The sequence below is a fragment of the Panulirus ornatus genome, chromosome 66 (genome assembly GCF_036320965.1).
Source record: "Panulirus ornatus isolate Po-2019 chromosome 66, ASM3632096v1, whole genome shotgun sequence".
Lineage (NCBI taxonomy): Eukaryota > Metazoa > Arthropoda > Malacostraca > Decapoda > Palinuridae > Panulirus > Panulirus ornatus.
The window spans coordinates 5896762-5914857 of NC_092289.1; the positions used below are offsets into that span (position 1 = coordinate 5896762).

At 38.9% G+C, this 18096-nt stretch overlaps 1 protein-coding gene across 7 annotated transcripts in view; it reads right to left on the bottom strand.

Moving 5' to 3' along the window:
- LOC139746857 (uncharacterized) overlaps positions 1-18096 on the bottom strand; it is a 456577-nt gene that overhangs the window by 251393 nt on the left and 187088 nt on the right. For 3 of the 7 annotated variants that reach the window (XM_071658477.1, XM_071658478.1, XM_071658474.1), the window contains exon 3: positions 1308-1349. The exons of 3 other annotated variants lie outside the window; for them this stretch is intronic. In XM_071658477.1, coding sequence (XP_071514578.1) covers positions 1308-1349 — 42 coding nt within the window. The remainder of the gene's footprint in view (positions 1-1307; positions 1350-18096) is intronic. One more of the 7 variants, XM_071658475.1, reaches the window with a different exon arrangement.

Genomic DNA, 18096 nt, shown 5'->3' on the forward strand with positions numbered 1-18096 from the left:
TAAAATTTTCTTTCCCCCCAAAATCCTATCCAAAAAAAAAAATACTCCCACCACTCCTTTTTGGATGGGGCTACTCCTTCCCCCTTGGGGTCTTGGGCCCCTTTACCAACCCCCCGACTTTACTCCCCAAAACTTTCCCCCAAAACCCTCTTTTCCCCCCACCCTTGACTTCGTTTCCTTTTAGAGCCAAAAATCCCGGTTCCTTTCCTCAAACATACACCCATCTCTCCTTTTTTCTCATTTTGGTTACAATCCCAACATTTAGACACCCCAATCTGACCTTTGAGGGGGATGAAAAACCCCCCGTGACTCCTGTGTGTGTGTGTGTGTGTGTGTGTGTGTGTGTGTGTGTGTGTGTAAGTGTGTGTGAATTCAATTATGGCAGAAAATGTACAACATCCACCTACATCTTGTCATCATATATAAAGCTACCAAATTAATGATTTTAATAGTCTTCATGTTTCTAAAATGCTATGAAACAATTACGCAATTACTCACTACATTTAGTACCTTTCTTTCTAATCATGAAGGGTTAGAATATTTCCAGGTTTTATTATCAATGTTTACAATAAAGCTTACTAAGGTATTAACTCTTTATTAAACTCCCCTGCAGCACACAAAGACATAGCTACATGAGAATGAACTAACAGTGTGCTCAAATATTAAAACCCAGAAACATAATAACCATTCACTGACAATGATTTCATGAATTGTGCTTCAATCCCTTGAAATGTATAAAACATAGAAATGAGAAAACAGAAAGATAATTCATAAAAGTGCAACTAAACATTAGAAGAATATCAAGTAGAGAGATGAAGGCTTAAACAGTTTACAAATGGCATTTGTTAACATCTAAGGTCGGAAACCTCTCCAAAGTGGATCCAACTGTTGGAAATGTTAGTGGTGAGTAGTAGTGCCGCTACAAGCCCTTGACCAAGCTACAGGTGGATTCTGAAGAACAGAAAACACTGTAATTACACAACATATGTGAACACACAGGGGCGGATCCAAAACTGACATGGAAAACTGTGGAGTAGCTAAATGAGGTGAGTTCATCTTTGCTTTCAAAGGGGTTTCATACTGGATACTAAATGAACATTCAAAATAAAAAAATGAAGGATTACCCACTAATTCATTCATCTATTCTTGACAAGATCCGCCACTGCCACATTATGGAGTAACAACATTGGAAGAATGTAAAAGCCAGGTAATGGCAGTAGTGCCAACACTCCATGGCGGTGCAAGAGAGAAGGTGATTAATGGCCTAGATTTGTTAAACGAAATTTACAAAACTTTGGCGACTTTACCTGAAGTGAACCCTGCGGGTAGAATCCTGGGCCCCTACCCTGCTGTAAAGGCAAGGAGTATTTTGTCATGAGAAACTCTCACATTTGTACATGATGATAAGGCATGGTTCACTCAAGCACTTTCTTCTATGTAAAAATTAGGTTAAGTTAAATTTCTGAAGAGCATCATTTCTGACTTACAAATTCTGATTTACATGGTATTATGAATATGCAACTTGGATGAACCAACCTTCTGTGCAGCAAAAACCAAAGATCCATGATGAGCTTAGGAGCATCACAAGCCAACACAGCCTTTTATACCAATTAAGGATATAAGAAAAATAAAAATGTAAATAAAAAAAATATATCATGCATAATAATCTTCACGAAAATTCTATGAAGCAAAAAAATACTCTTTGCTTAATCATACTTAATGTTTTAAGACTGAATCAATGGCAAGATGAAAAATCCTAACTACTGATTACTAACACCAATCTTAACAAATCATAGTTAATTTATCAATAACCAATTTTGCTTGGTAAACATTTAGGAAAATAATTTATTATTACTTTGGTCATTTCTAACATTCCTAACATGCCACATGTGCTCTGGATTCTTTTTTATCAATTTTAAAGCACATAAAATAGGACCATCTGAGAAGTGAAATATGTAGTAAGAGACTGTTCATGCTTAAAAATCATATAGACCTTTTCCAAATGACGAACATTTGCTACCTTAAAGTTCTGCCTTACTAAAGTAAAACAGTCTGAAAAAGATAACTTATTTAACTATGCTTCAAAGTGAGAATGTATTAATAAAATTCTTCAGCAATGAACTAAATAACAAGATATATGTTTTCATTACCATTACAGCACAATATTCTTTCATATACACAAGTGTCATTAGAAAAGGTCCACAGTTTATGGGCAAGGAGTATGTCATGACTTCCAAAGAACATCTACATATACCATGTTGTCTTTTCCCGCACTGAAAGCAGGGTAACACATGCAAAATTCTCAAACATTTAGACTACTGACAATTCAACACTTTAATGGAACATACCTGAAGATAAAAGAACTTTCTTCTAAAATCACACAATAACTTTATAAAAAAAATTCTGATAACATATAAATAACCAAAAATATTTCTACTTAAGATATAAACATGAAATTGATGAAGAGCATAAACTGAATATACAAGTACAGTAATATCACTTTGAATAAACATAATGAATTCAAAATGAGTAAGTTCAAGCTAAAAAAAAAAAAGGTCAGTCTGATTTCTATTATGAGTATTAAGGGAAATTAATATGATTATAAGGAAAAAGTATGTGGACAAAAACATATTCTCCAAAAGTTCTTGCATGTTCTAAACCTTAACTACATTAAAGCTTCTACCCATTTCTTACATGACAAAAAAGAATAAGCAGGCAAGAACTGGGGTGTTTCTGCAATATAAAAAGTCAGCTTTGAACTTGTGAAAAGCTTATATATGATGAAAGTGTCAGATGGTTTTACCACACATTCAATAAAAAAAAACGGCCTTACTTACGTAATTATTTTCTCAATTTGTGCAACCTAGAGTAAATCCCTGTTTGACTGATCTTATATAGTTCTCTGAGCCCATCATATAACTCTTTCCCTTAATATGTTCTAACCTAAAAGAAGTAATACCAAGGCAAAATGTAGACTGGAATAAACACTGAACAAATGATCTAAACCTTCATGAAGAAGTCTCATATAAAGCTGTCAGAGTAGTATACCTGACATCTATGAGACAGGCATGCACACAACAAATTATGCTATAATCACGCTTAAAAAATATGTCCTGAAGAGCAATGTGGAAAAAATGCTCAAAAACAATGCTGTAATTACCTACTAAATATGTATCCTCTCCCTATCCTACCTATATCACACCAATGCATTCCCCTATCTCAACTGTTGATGTTGTTAATCCTAAACCCTCAAAGGTTACTGTAAGGTGAGCCAACCTCTTTGGAGGAAGGTGAAGGTGGGCTGGGTACATCTGGGGTGAAGACTAAGCCAGGATTCTAACTTAAAACATGCTTTTTACAATCTTAAAGCTAACTCACTGAGCCAGATCCCTCACTTACCCTCACCACATAGTCATACCATAGTAGCCTAAAGGGACCGAAGCTCCACTCTGAGAGAAAACCCTATAATGACCAAAAGTAATACAAACACCTCCAGTTATTCATCTACTAAAGATGACTGTCAAGGAGACTTTTCTGAAACTTGGAGAGGTGCAAGTTTTCCCAGGGCAGCACTCTTATATGATGAGATAGAGATAATGTCAAATGGTTTTACCAGGAATTCAAGAAAAACTAGCCTTCCTTACAGAACTATTTTCCCACTTTGAGCAATTGACAGTAAATCCCTGTTTGGTTCATCTTCTGTAGTTCTCTAAACTTTTCCCTGGACGTGTCTTACCCAAAAGGAAGCAACTTCATACTCAACTAAAACTGCTGAAGTAACCACTTGAAATATAATCTAACTTTACCCATTATGCTTTCGCCCAGAGTCAGCCTTACCCATAGAAGCACATAATTCCATAGAGGCACTTAAGCAACATTGGCAGACAGGTCATTGCAACCTTCCTTAATGAACTTATGTAAAGATCAGACCCTTAAATTGAACTTTATATGATCAAGAATTCACTACAGTCCAAACATCAACTGCCCATGACCTCAGTAACTGCCTAATGTGCAATATCATTTAAACAAAATGAAATTGGTTCACAATGGAAATTCCCATGCATTCTTTCAACTTCTCTGACTGACTGGAGACCCATGGTTGGTTTGACTAAAATGGAATTCTTAGTAAAACTTGACATGGGTAGGACTGGCAGAGAAACTTCCACTGAGTCTCGCCTAATCCGAGAACATTTTATGATGCTCACACACAAATGGATATAAGAGACCCATACTACATCCACATCCCTCTCTGGAACAATACCTGATCACCACATTCAGACACTGGAATCTCAATCCAGCTGCCACTCTGTTTGCAATGTATCTGTCTTTTTTCTTATCTATATAGCAGTTAACATGACAAGGGTAAAAACATGCCCTTATTGTGGCCATCTCGAATAAAAGGAAAAATGAAGAGTATGAGAAAAAGAAAGTGGAAGAAATTAATCTGAGGTCATCTGGTGTCTGTAAACTTGAATCTTTAAAACAGGAAGGTTAAGGAAGAGGAAGGATGAAAGAAAGAAGTCCACAGCTTTGCTGTTCAATGAAAGGAGGAATTATCATGAGGATTAATCCTTGTATGGTTAATTTCCAGAAAGAAACTTGGAGAAGCAGCAATAGTCACATACCATGAGTTCTCACCTTTGTAAATGAGGCACACAAAGACAGCTCATGAAAGCATTCTTTGAAATAACACATAAAAAAGAGAGAGCATGAATATCACAACTGGAAATGAGTGGTTGAAGAGAGGTAACAACAGGAGAGGAAATGATGTAGGGAGGTGGAAGAAGACACACCCTAGATATGTGAGCAAAGCACTATGCTGGAGTGAATATGGAATACCTGCTCTCTACAAAAAATAACTTTAGCACTGTATAACATCCCCAGTTTATGTGAAACAGGTTTTGTAATGCTCATTGTGTGGGGTTTCCAGGCCAGAGCAGAGGTTATTGTAAACCCAATGTGTTTAAATTCTTTGAAGGTTGAACTGCAGTGTTCTGAAATTTAGTAGTATGTTTAAGTTGTGGGAGGGTCGAACTGCAGTGTCTTGAAATTTAGCAGACGAAAATGAGTGAGATTTAGAAGATAAAGGTCAAAATTGCATTTCTTCACTACTGAATTTAACCAGGTTACAGTTTCTTCATTCCAAGATTCTGCAAAAGTCTAATTCAAGAGGTGAAATATGTTTAATGCAAAAACAAGAGCAGTACTGGAGTTAGGGGTTGGGAAAGTAACAGCAAATTTGCTGAAGGGATTCATCAGCAAAAGAGTGAACGGGGTTAGAGACATAAGAAAGGGAACCACTTATGAAGAGATGAAAGAAGACAGGCAATAGAAAAGAACCCTGAGGGACACCACATAAGACAAAATAAGTGGGAGAAGTCACTCTATCAACTACCACAATGGAATAACTAGACTTAGAACAGAACATCTATCGTAATACACTGGGATTCTTTTACTTGGGATGCTAATAAAAACACTTATTTCTTGCAAATTAAATGGAAAACAGACAGAGTTCAAAAATGAGCCATCCTCTTTCTGTTAAGCCTTGAGATCACTAACATGTTTGAAAAAAAAATCCTGGCGTACATTTTGCCATTAGGTTGGGGGCCAAATCATTAACACAGTGGAATTCTTTGAATCGTGATAAATCTATTCCACTATGAGTGGTAAATAAAATCATTGAGTTTTCTACCCATTAATTTGTACTATCACACAGAAATCAAAGATATGCTTTAGATAATCATTTGAACTCTAACTAAATTCTTATGAATCACTAATGATCCTGTTGATCAGCTGGTATCTTCAATACGGGTTATGATATTTTCTCTATCATTTCCTAAGGTTCACAGCAACAATATGTCCTGAACAAGAGCTAAGACTAAACTGTACCTTTTTGTAACTCCATGGGGAAGGTGCTTGGAGTGAGGCTTCCCTCTCAAGGGGATGTGCAAGATCAACAATCAAGGTAGTGTCTACCTTTGGGAATGTACTTGTACTTCCATGACAGAGGTCAGGCATGCCATGGGGTGGGTGGGTGGGGGGGGGTGATAACTGGTTCTTTCCCTACACTTCAGAGCAATCTAACCAGTGGGTTCTGTGAATGTTCAGCTGCTTAAAAGGAAAAGAACAAATGGAGGGGGAGTCTACTAGAAAAAGAAAAGCCTTGAGAGAGAGGCTATGAGGCATATGGAAATGGATTTATTTCCCTCATGACTCTTGGACTCGAGCAGCTCAGATAAAAGTTCCACTTGTTCAACTGTGGGCAACTTCAGTGATGGGTTCCATGGACATTTGGTTGCCTAAAAACAAGAGGAGGAAAATGAACAGAAGCTACAGAGAAGAAATGCCTTAAATGAGAGACTGAGGCATGTGACGATGCAAGTATCTCCCTCAAGACTCCTGGAATTAAGCAACTATAATAAAGATTCCAATAACTCACTGAAAAAAATCTCTCTCTCTCTCTCTCTCTCTCTCTCTCTCTCTCTCTCTTCTCTCTCTCTCTCTCTCTCTCTCTCTCTCTCTCTCTCTTCTTTCTAGTATCCAAACAATTGATACTTGCTTCTTTCTCTAAATGTTAAAGCTTTGGAACTCTCTATCTTCCCAGGTCTTTCCAAATAACTATGACCTGGCATATTTCAAATGAGAGGTCTTTCACTTTCTCAAAAATTCATAAATACTTTCCCTTGTCTTTTCTTTTTCTGTTTCATAATTCTTTACTTCAATTAAGGCCTGGCACTGATGTGGAGTTTTGTCCATGACTGGAGCCTTCAAAATAAATAAAAAACCTCGATCCTTGATAATTTCTTCCCTTTCTTTGTATTTCCCTATTGGAACTCCACATACAGATGTTAACGATTTTATGACTTGTATGTTCAAATTTCTCTTCTTTAGACTTAATTAGTTTCTCTTCTGCTAATTTACATATTATGCTCTAATCTTTTTGTAGCTTTTCTCTGTCTATTTCCTATCCTATTGCCTGACTTTTTTTGTCATCCCTAAAGCACCTGACTATACTTTCCTTCATTTTCTAACATCTGAAATCATTATTTCATGGAGTTTTTGAGGCTTGGGTCATTCCTTGTGGTACTCCAATGACAGCATTCTCTATTTCTGACATGACTCAATATGCTTCAGTAACTATTCATCACTTAATGTTCAACTTAATGTTCAATCAAGCCCATTATGCACAAAACATACCACTGAACCTGTAAACATCCCCATATATCTGCCATCCTGGCTATCTAAATGTACCTCTCCCATATGTTTATCCAAAGTGTGGAAATATCCAGCTGCCCCTAATCTTAAGCTCTTGTATGATTAGGTAACAAGTAATTATCATAGCCTCCCAGTTCTGTAATATCTGTAATACCTAATCTGTGTCTCTTCAGCCAAAATGCTGCCTACATTTATCTATTTCAAATTTTCTATTAGTCAGAAACTTTTTGATTCATTTCCATAGTTTACCTTTAAGTTTTATTGTCACTTTTTTAAAAAAGCTCTTTAGTTTACAGAGTTAATGCTTTATCAAAGTATAGAAAACAATGTCCATTCACTTTCCTTGCATTACTATTTCATATATATCACCCCAGTGAATTTGAAGCTCTGTTTGTGTGGTCTGCCTGTTATAAAGTGCTGCTGGCTTTAGCCCATGAAACTGTTTTGACCATATGTTCTAGAGTATTTTTTCTAATTACCTTTTCAAGAAATATGATCAAGTAAAATGTTAAGCTAATTGGTTTATACTGTTTTATAATCAGTTTAGATCCTACTCTGTGTAATTGTGTTACATATGCCATTTTATGTATACATTTTACATTAATTTGAACAAAGCCCTGTCTAAATAAAGACGAGTTTAGCTCGTTACCATTGTCTTCCTTTGCAATATAACTGGTATTCTATCAGGTCCAGGCAGTGAATTCTCTCTAAATTGGTCAGTTGTTTTTATTATGTCCTTCTCCACTGTTTCAACATATGGGAGGGCAATGTCATTAAAATGAGAACAATCTAGAACCTACGAGTACTTAACAGGAGATTTTGCCATGATGGCAGGGTTAGCATGAAGCATTTCTGCACATTATGCTTGATGAATAAAACTAATCTCAGCTGTCACCTGCATTACAATTATCTATTCTTGGTTCATCTGGGAATGATTTCAACTTCATGTCAAGAACATCAAATGTTTCTATAGTTGTCCCAAGCATGTTTCATATTTCTTCTGACAGTATCCTGAATAGTTCTTCTAGCTTCCTGGATGGGCTGTCATACAATATTTTCTGATATGTTTTCTAAGTCGCATAGAATTCTTGAAGACATACTCTGTATCTTCTTTGCCGGGAGGCTTTCAGGATCAGCAAATTTTCTTTTATATCTTCAATTTGTCATGTGCAGATTAGCATACAGCTTTCTTTTCTTTCTAGGCTTCGTAGTTGCAGTTACATCCTCTCAATTTTGCTCTTTAAGCAATTTTAAATTCTCTCTATTTTATTTATCTATTTTGCTTTGTCGCTGTCTCCCGTGTTAGCGAGGTAGCGCAAGGAAACAGATGAAAGATTGGCCTAACCCGCCCACATACACATGTATATACATACACATCCACACACACAAATATACATACCTATACATCTCAATGTACACATATATATACACACACAGACATATACATATATACACATGTACATAATTCATACTGTCTGCCTTTATTTGTTCCCATCGCCACCCCGCCACACATGGAATAACAAGACAACAAAGGCCCCATTTGTTCACACTCAGTCTCTAGCTGTCATGTAATAATGCATCAAAACCACAGCTCCCTTTCCACATCCAGGCCCCACAAAACATTCCATAGTTTACCCCAGACGCTTCACATGCCCTGGTTCAATTCACTGACAGCACATCGACCCCGGTATACCACATCGTTCCAATTCACTCTATTCCTTGCGCGCCTTTCACCCTCCTGCATGTTCAGGCCCCGATCACTCAAAATCTTTTTCACTCCATCTTTCCACCTCCAATTTGGTCTCCCACTTCTCCTCGTTCCCTCCACCTCAGACACATATATCCTCTTGGTCAATCTTTCCTCACTCATTCTCTCCATGTGACCAAACCATTTCAAAACACCCTCTTCTGCTCTCTCAACCACACTCTTTTTATTTCCACACATCTCTCTTACCCTTACATTACTTACTCGATCAAACCACCTCACACCACACATTGTCCTCAAACATCTCATTTCCAGCACATCCACCCTCCTGCGCACAACTCTATCCATAGCCCACGCCTCGCAACCATACAACATTGTTGGAACCACTATTCCTTCAAACATACCCATTTTTGCTTTCCGAGATAATGTTCTCGACTTCCAAATATTCTTCAATGCTCCCACAATTTTCGCCCCCTCCCCCACCCTATGATTCACTTCCGCTTCCATGGTTCCATCCGCTGTCAGATCCACTCCCAGATATCTAAAACACTTTACTTCCTCCAGTTTTTCATGTAGACTGAATGATACAGAATCATTTGTTTTTATCACTTACACATAAATTATGCTCAGCATCATGCCATTCACCACTTGGCACAATGGTGTCATCAATTTCAATTCTAGTTCCTAATTCACTTTCTCTGTTGCACTTTTATATGGTACCACTATTATACCGTTAATGGTTCCATAACATATTTGTTCAAATTTATCTTCATTGAATTCCATTAGGTTCACTTCTGCTAATATGTAAACTGTCTTTATGGATCTCCTTTGCATCAGTGTCTAGTCCAATCTTTGCTTACTCCAATGTTATCCACAAAACTATAAAACTTTCCTTTACTTCAATATTAACATCTGATATCATTATCATGAAGAGCAATGAGGGAAATACCATTCCCTGTAGTATCATAAACAGGAAATCCTCCTCAAACATGGTTTCATTTGTTACTACTTTGGAATTTCTGCAAATCAATGTTAATCAATGTTTTGCATTGCTACTTTCTCTAGCAAAATTCTGTGGTTTCTTTTCTCAAATGCTTTTCAAAGTAATGAAAAAATCTCCAATCTGTTTCTTTGCAATCCACTTTCATATCACATCACTCCAATGAACTAATAATTGGGTCTGCTTACTTTCTCCAAATACAAATCCATGTTGCCTTTGTTTATGTAGTTGTTCTTGATCAGATGGTTTAATTTAAGTACTTTTACCAATTTTCAAAGAATTTTACTTGAAAAGCCAAGCTAAATGGTCTGCTTTCATCAGACTTTGCCTCAATAATAACAACACTGATTTTACTATTCCTGTTTCTGTCTTTTAAAGGAATATGGCTGGAATTCCATCCAGTCACAGACATACTAAGAGGGAGGGAGATGGACTGAATCAAAGAGGCTTTGAGGTATCGTGGCCTGAACATTCTGAAACGTAAGAGGTGTTAAAGGGATAGAATGAAATGAAGCAATGTTATATAAGCAACATGCTGTCAACAGACTGAACCAGGGTATATGAAGAAATTAAAAGAAACTAGGGAATAATATGTAGGGCCTTGCTGTGGATAGTATGGTCTATTTATGTGCATTCTACATGAAAGCTTGAGAGTAGACAGATGTGTCCAAATGAGGCCTTTATTTGTCTCTTCTAGTCACTACCTCACGAACATAGGAAACAGAAAACAAGTCTGAAAAAACTTTTATGTATGATATATGATTAAATGGATTAATATCTGTCCTTTTATCAATTTTGAAAGAACTTTATTCATTGCTCTAGCTCTGAGTGAAATGAAGTTCAAGGGTAAGAGGAAGAACAGTTTGGGAATGTATCAGGGGTAAAGTCAGGGATTAGTTACAGGATGAGAGCTTAAGAAGGGGTAGTACTACTGCTGATGAGTTGTGATAATGCTTGAAAGAGAGTAAGGGAGTTAGGTCCTGACAGATGTTGGTTAAAATGAAAGAGCATTACGAGACATAGGTGATAAGAAGTGCTTATACACCTGACCACGGGAAGATAGATGATGAGAGGTGAAAGTTCAGGGAGAAGCTGAGCAAGAGTGTCAGCCAAAACATGGAATGAGTCACAGAGGTGAAGAATCCAGGCTGTGAAAATGAGTTATCTGAGAGAAGTATGTGGTATGACTAAATGGAATGAATAAAGGAATAAAGGGGTGTCTGAAAAATTTGGAATGGCAGGAAATGCAAAGGGAATGAATTGTAGAGTGGCAGAGTGGGTGAAATGTAATATTTTGAGGTGGTTTGGGCATGTGCAAAGAATGCAAGACAGGGATTTTACAAGAAGAGTGCACGACAGTATGACTTCAGTGGTTGGTGTGTGAGGAAGACCACTGAAACATGGAGAAATAGTCGAAGAGTACTACATGGAGAGACATGGTAGAAGAATGCATGGAATGGTGCATGTAAGGAAGGCATGTAAGGAAAAGACAGGGAGTTTACAAGGACAGAGTATGATAGTATGACTTTAGGAGTTGGTGTGAGATGAGGAACACCTGTGACATGAGGAAAGAGATTAGAAAAGTACTGGATGGAGAGAAGTGGTGGAAGAATGCTTGGAATAGCGAATGAGAGGGAGGCATGTATGGAGAGGAATCACTGAAAACTCTTTTGCTGTGGCCAGACTTTGATGGGAGTTACCTAAAGGAATGGGCATCAGATATATAGAAAGCAGGTATTAGTGATAGATAATCTAATTACAAAAAATGTGAATAATGTGGCAGTTCAGGATATGCACAGAGGGAAAAGGGTATTCAGTAAGGTGAAGGGAAATGGTAAACAGCATGTGGAGCTTTCATTTTTCATACTTGTTCGCTGTTTCCCACATTAGCGAAAAAATGACAGGAACAGATGAAGAAAAAATCTCATTTGCTTACATTAATTCTCTAGCTATCAATGCACTGAGTTGTGGAAATCTATGTTGAAAAAGGACTGGTGATTCTGAAGATTTGATCTAAAAAAAAGGAACATATACAAGGACTGCAAGGCTGAGTAGGAAAGATGGTTAATGGGCATTACTGGATTAATTGAAAGGCATGCAAAAGAAAGGCTCCTTGATATGAATGTGCTGAGAGAAGCAGCTGGTGGGAAGTATGATCATTACATAGTAGAGGCAAGGTTGAAGATTTGTGTAGGTTTTTGGAAGAGGAAATACGGGCAAGAAGAGAGTGGTGATAATAGGTGAGCTTGGAAAGGAGACTTCTATGAAGAAATACCATGAGAGATTTAGTGTAAAGTATTCATCAGAAAGGTGAGAGTAAATAAAGTCTGGGTAGTAAGGGACGAATGAAAGGTATTCAGGGAAGCAGTGCTGGCATGTTCACGAGAAGTGTGTGGCATGCAGAATATGGGTAGGTGAAAAAGGACAGAGTCATGAGATGACAAAGTTTCTAATGAAAGAGAAAAGAGAGGTGTATTGGCAGTACTTCCAGGAAAGGAGGGTGAAAGACTAAGAGATGTATGAGAGATTATAGCATGAAGTCAAAAGGAAGGTGCAGGGAATCAAAAATAGGGCAAATGAGAGTTACGGTGAACAAGGGTCAGCAAACTTCAGGGAAAATAAGATGTTTTGGAAAGAGATTAAATGTAGAAAAACAAGAAAATAAAAGGAAACATCAGTGAAGAAGACAAATGGGAAAGTGCTAACAGGAAGTGATGAGGTGAAGAGAAAACGGAGCAAGGACTATGAAGGAATGTTGAAAGTGTCTGATGAAAGAGTGGCAGATGTAGGGTGTTTGGATTCAGGAGGTAAGTAAAGTAAAGTGAAGAAAGGAGAGCTGGGGAAAGCCATGCACACAATGAAATGTGGTAAGGTGGCTACAGTGGATGTTATTGCAGTTGAACTTCTTAAAAAAAACAAGGTGACTGCATAGTTGATTGGTTAGCTGCGATTTTCAACGTATCATGGTGAAGTGCCTGAAGATTAGTGGAATGTATATAGAAAGCCACTGTATGAAGGCAATGGGTACAAAGGTAAGTGTTCAAATTAAAGAGGTATTACTTCGTTGAGAGTACATGGTAAGCTGTATGGATAAGCAGTGATCTTGAGAGTGGTAACATACACAGAGCAACAGACTGGGGAGAAGCAATGAGGTTTCAGGAACAGTATAGTATGTGTGGCTCAGGTGTTTGTCTAGAAGAATGTATATGAGAAATACTTAATGAATCAGAAGGATTTGTATGTGGAATTTAAGGATCTGAAGAAAGCATATGATAGGCTTGAAACATTTGCTTTGTGAAAGGTGCTATGAATATATGGTGTGTGAGGAATTCTATTACAGAAAGTAAGGATAATGGACAAGCATGTAGAGAGTAATGAGTATTTCCAGATGATGATGGGTCTGCAGCAGGGGTGTGTGATATCACCTTGCCTGTTTTAGCTGTTTAAGGATAGGGTGGTGAGAGCAGGTATGCGGTCTGCTGGAGGTAGAGGGCCTAGGAGGTGAGTCAGTTGTTTGCTGTTGACTTGGCATTGGGGGCTGATTTGAGCAAGAAACTGCAGAAGTTGGTGGCTGAGTTTGGGATACTGTGAGAAAGAAGGAAGCTGAGAGTAAATGTAAATACAAGTAAGATTATTACATTTAGTACTGCAAAGGGAGAGGTTATTTGGAGTGAGTATGAATGGAAATTAGTTGGAGGAAATGAAGTGTTTATATAATATAATGGGAACAGATATGGCAACAAATGGAACAGTGGGAGCTGAAATGAGCCACTGGGTGAGAGTACCGAGGATGTGTGGAAAGAGAGGGTGTAAAAATGCATATGTATGATGGCAGAGAATTTCGGTTGGTGATGTATGGATGCGAGGCATGGGCCTTTGTCAAAAATGTAAAGAATAGGGTAAATGTGGTGAAAATGAAACATAGGGGGACAATATGTAGTGTGAAGAAGGTTGATCAAATAAGAAATGATAGGATAAGAGAGAGGTATGGTAGTAAGAGAAGTATGTATGAGAGCAGAAGAGTGTGTTGAAATGGTCTGGACATATGGAGAGGATAAGTGTGGAAAGGAAGACTGTGAGGGAGTACATTTCAGAGCTAGAATCAACTAGGAAAAGGGGGAGACTAAGGAGTTGAAACGAAGGAGCGAAAGGGGCTTAAACATGAAAGAGGATGCAAGATATGCATAGTACTGGAGCAATAGATATATATGCCACTGTTTTCATAAGTTGTCTGCATCTGTCCCACCTGCAAAATTTGGGACCATGGCACACATTTGACAGCTGTCTCCCAAAGGTGTATGTGTGTAGTCCAGCCATTCGAGGACTAGCAGTTATGATACCTTCTTCCATCAAACAGCAACATAGTGGAATTCTCTTCCTTCTGTTGTCTTTCCTTCCTCATAAAACTTTTGTTCAATTAAGAGTCAGGTCTACAAAGAACTGTGGTTATATTTTTTTTTTTTATTATACTTTGTCGCTGTCTCCCGCGTTTGCGAGGTAGCGCAAGGAAACAGACGAAAGAAATGGCCCAATCCCCCCCATACACATGTATATACATACGTCCACACACGCAAATATACATACCTACACAGCTTTCCATGGCTTACCCCAGACGCTTCACATGCCTTGATTCAATCCACTGACAGCACGTCAACCCCGGTATACCAAATCGCTCCAATTCACTCTATTCCTTGCCCTCCTTTCACCCTCCTGCATGTTCAGGCCCCGATCACACAAAATCTTTTTCACTCCATCTTTCCACCTCCAATTTGGTCTCCCTCTTCTCCTTGTTCCCTCCACCTCCGACACATATATCCTCTTGGTCAATCTTTCCTCACTCATCCTCTCCATGTGCCCAAACCACTTCAAAACACCCTCTTCTGCTCTCTCACCCACGCTCTTTTTATTTCCACACATCTCTCTTACCCTTACGTTACTCACTCGATCAAACCACCTCACACCACACATTGTCCTCAAACATCTCATTTCCAGCACATCCATCCTCCTGCGCACAACTCTATCCATAGCCCACGCCTCGCAACCATACAACATTGTTGGAACCACTATTCCTTCATACATACCCATTTTTGCTTTCCGAGATAATGTTCTTGACTTCCACACATTCTTCAAGGCCCCCAGAATTTTCGCCCCCTCCCCCACCCTATGATCCACTTCTGCTTCCATGGTTCCATCCGCTGCCAGATCCACTCCCAGATATCTAAAACACTTCACTTCCTCCAGTTTTTCTCCATTCAAACTCACCTCCCAATTGACTTGACCCTCAACCCTACTGTACCTAATAACCTTGCTCTTATTCACATTTACTCTTAACTTTCTTCTTCCACACACTTTACCAAACTCAGTCACCAGCTTCTGCAGTTTCTCACATGAATCAGCCACCAGCGCTGTATCATCAGCGAACAACAACTGACTCACTTCCCAAGCTCTCTCATCCCCAACAGACTTCATACTTGCCCCTCTTTCCAAAACTCTTGCATTTACCTCCCTAACAACCCCATCCATAAACAAATTACACAACCATGGAGACATCACACACCCCTGCCGCAAACCTACATTCACTGAGAACCAATCACTTTCCTCTCTTCCTACACGTACACATGCCTTACATCCTCAACAAAAACTTTTCACTGCTTCTAACAACTTTCCTCCCACACCATATATTCTTAATACCTTCCACAGAGCATCTCTATCAACTCTATCATATGCCTTCTCAGATCCATAAATGCTACATACAAATCCATTTGCTTTTCTAAGTATTTCTCACATACATTCTTCAAAGCAAACACCTGATCCACACATCCTCTACCACTTCTGAAACCACACTGCTCTTCCCCAATCTGATGCTCTGTACATGCCTTCACCCTCTCAATCAATACCCTCCCATATAATTTACCAGGAATACTCAACAAACTTATACCTCTGTAATTTGAGCACTCACTCTTATCCCCTTTGCCTTTGTACAATGGCACTATGCACGCATTCCGCCAATCCTCAGGCACCTCACCATGAGTCATACATACATTAAATAACCTTACCAACCAGTCAACAATACAGTCACCCCCTTTTTTAATAAATTCCACTGCAATACCATCCAAACCTGCTGCCTTGCCGGCTTTCATCTTCGCAAAGCTTTCACTACCTCTTCTCTGTTTACCAAATCATTTTCCCTAACCCTCTCACTTTGCACACCACCTCGACCAAAACACCCTATATCTGCCACTCTATCATCAAACACATTCAACAAACCTTCAAAATACTCACTCCATCTCCTTCTCACATCACCACTACTTGTTATCACCTCCCCATTTGCGCCCTTCACTGAAGTTCCCATTTGCTCACTTGTCTTACGCACTTTATTTACCTCCTTCCAGAACATCTTTTTATTCTCCCTAAAATTTAATGATACTCTCTCACCCCAACTCTCATTTGCCTTTTTTTTCACCTCTTGCACCTTTCTCTTGACCTCCTGTCTCTTTCTTTTATACATCTCCCACTCAATTGCATTTTTTCCCTGCAAAAATCGTCCAAATGCCTCTCTCTTCTCTTTCACTAATACTCTTACTTCTTCATCCCACCACTCACTACCCTTTCTAATCAACCCACCTCCCACTCTTCTCATGCCACAAGCATCTTTTGCACAATCCATCACTGATTCCCTAAATACATCCCATTCCTCCCCCACTCCCCTTACTTCCATTGTTCTCACCTTTTTCCATTCTGTACTCAGTCTCTCCTGGTACTTCCTCACACAGGTCTCCTTCTCAAGCTCACTTACTCTCACCACCCTCTTCACCCTAACATTCACTCTTCTTTTCTGAAAACCCATACAAATCTTCACCTTAGCCTCCACAAGATAATGATCAGACAGACTGTGGTACTGTGATTAATTTTTATTTATTTTTCCTTTCACTTGTTTCTTTGACCCAAACCTAAGACTGCCTAGATTGGAGCATGTTTGGCTAATGCCATGTCTGTCACTATAAAAGAAAAATGCAAGAGATGACACGCCATCAATGGGCTGAACCAGGGAATATCAAGTGATCAGCAGAAACCATGGAAAGGTCTCTAGGGCCTGGTTTAGGAAATGGGGCACCAGTTATGATGAACTGTGAGTGGATAGGAGCAAATGAGGCCATTTCAACATCTGCTCCTGTGCTACCTCATTAATGTGGGAAATGGTGAACTAAAATGGCGACTAAAAGGGGAGGGAGTGGAGGACTGGAAATCCTTCCCTCTCATTTTTAGTTTTCCAAAAGAAGGAACAGAGAAAGGGGCATAGTGAGGATATTCCTTCAAAGGTTCAGTCCTCTCTTCTAAACGCAACCTCGCTAACGTGGGAAATGGCGAATAGTATGAAAAAAAATACATATATCTATTTATTATACTTTGTCACTGTCTCTCGCATTACCAAGGTAGCGCAAGGAAACAGATGAAAGAATGGCCCAACCCACCTACATACACGTCCACACACGCACATATACATACCTATGCATTTCAATGTATACATATATATACATACACAAACCTATACATATTTACACATGTACATAATTCATACTTGCTGCCTTCATTCATTCCCGTTGCCACCCCACCACATATAAAATGACCACCCCCTCCCCCCACATGTGCGAAAGGTAGCACTAGGAAAAGACAATACAGGCCACATTCGTTCACACTCAGTCTCTAGCTGTCATGTATAATGCACTGAAACCACAGCTCCCTTTCCACATCCAGGCCCAACAGAACTTTCCATGGTTTACCCCAGATGCTTCACATGCCCTGGTTCAATCCAATGACTGCATGTCAACCCTGGTATACCACATCATTCTAATTCACTCTATTCCTTGCACGCCTTTCATCCTCCTGCATGTTCAGGCGCCGATCGCTCAAAATCTTTTTCACTCCATCTTTCCACCTCCAATTTGGTCTCCCACTTCTCATTCCCTCTACCTCTGACACACATATCCTCTTTATCAATCTTTCCTCACTCATTCTCTCCATGTGACCAAAACATTTCAAAACACCCTCTTCTGCTCTCTCAACCACACTCTTTTCATTACCACACATCTCTCTTACCCTTTCATTACTTATATTTCATTATGCTTAGTCGCTGTCTCCCGCATTAGCGAAGTAGTACAAGGAAACAGACAAAAGA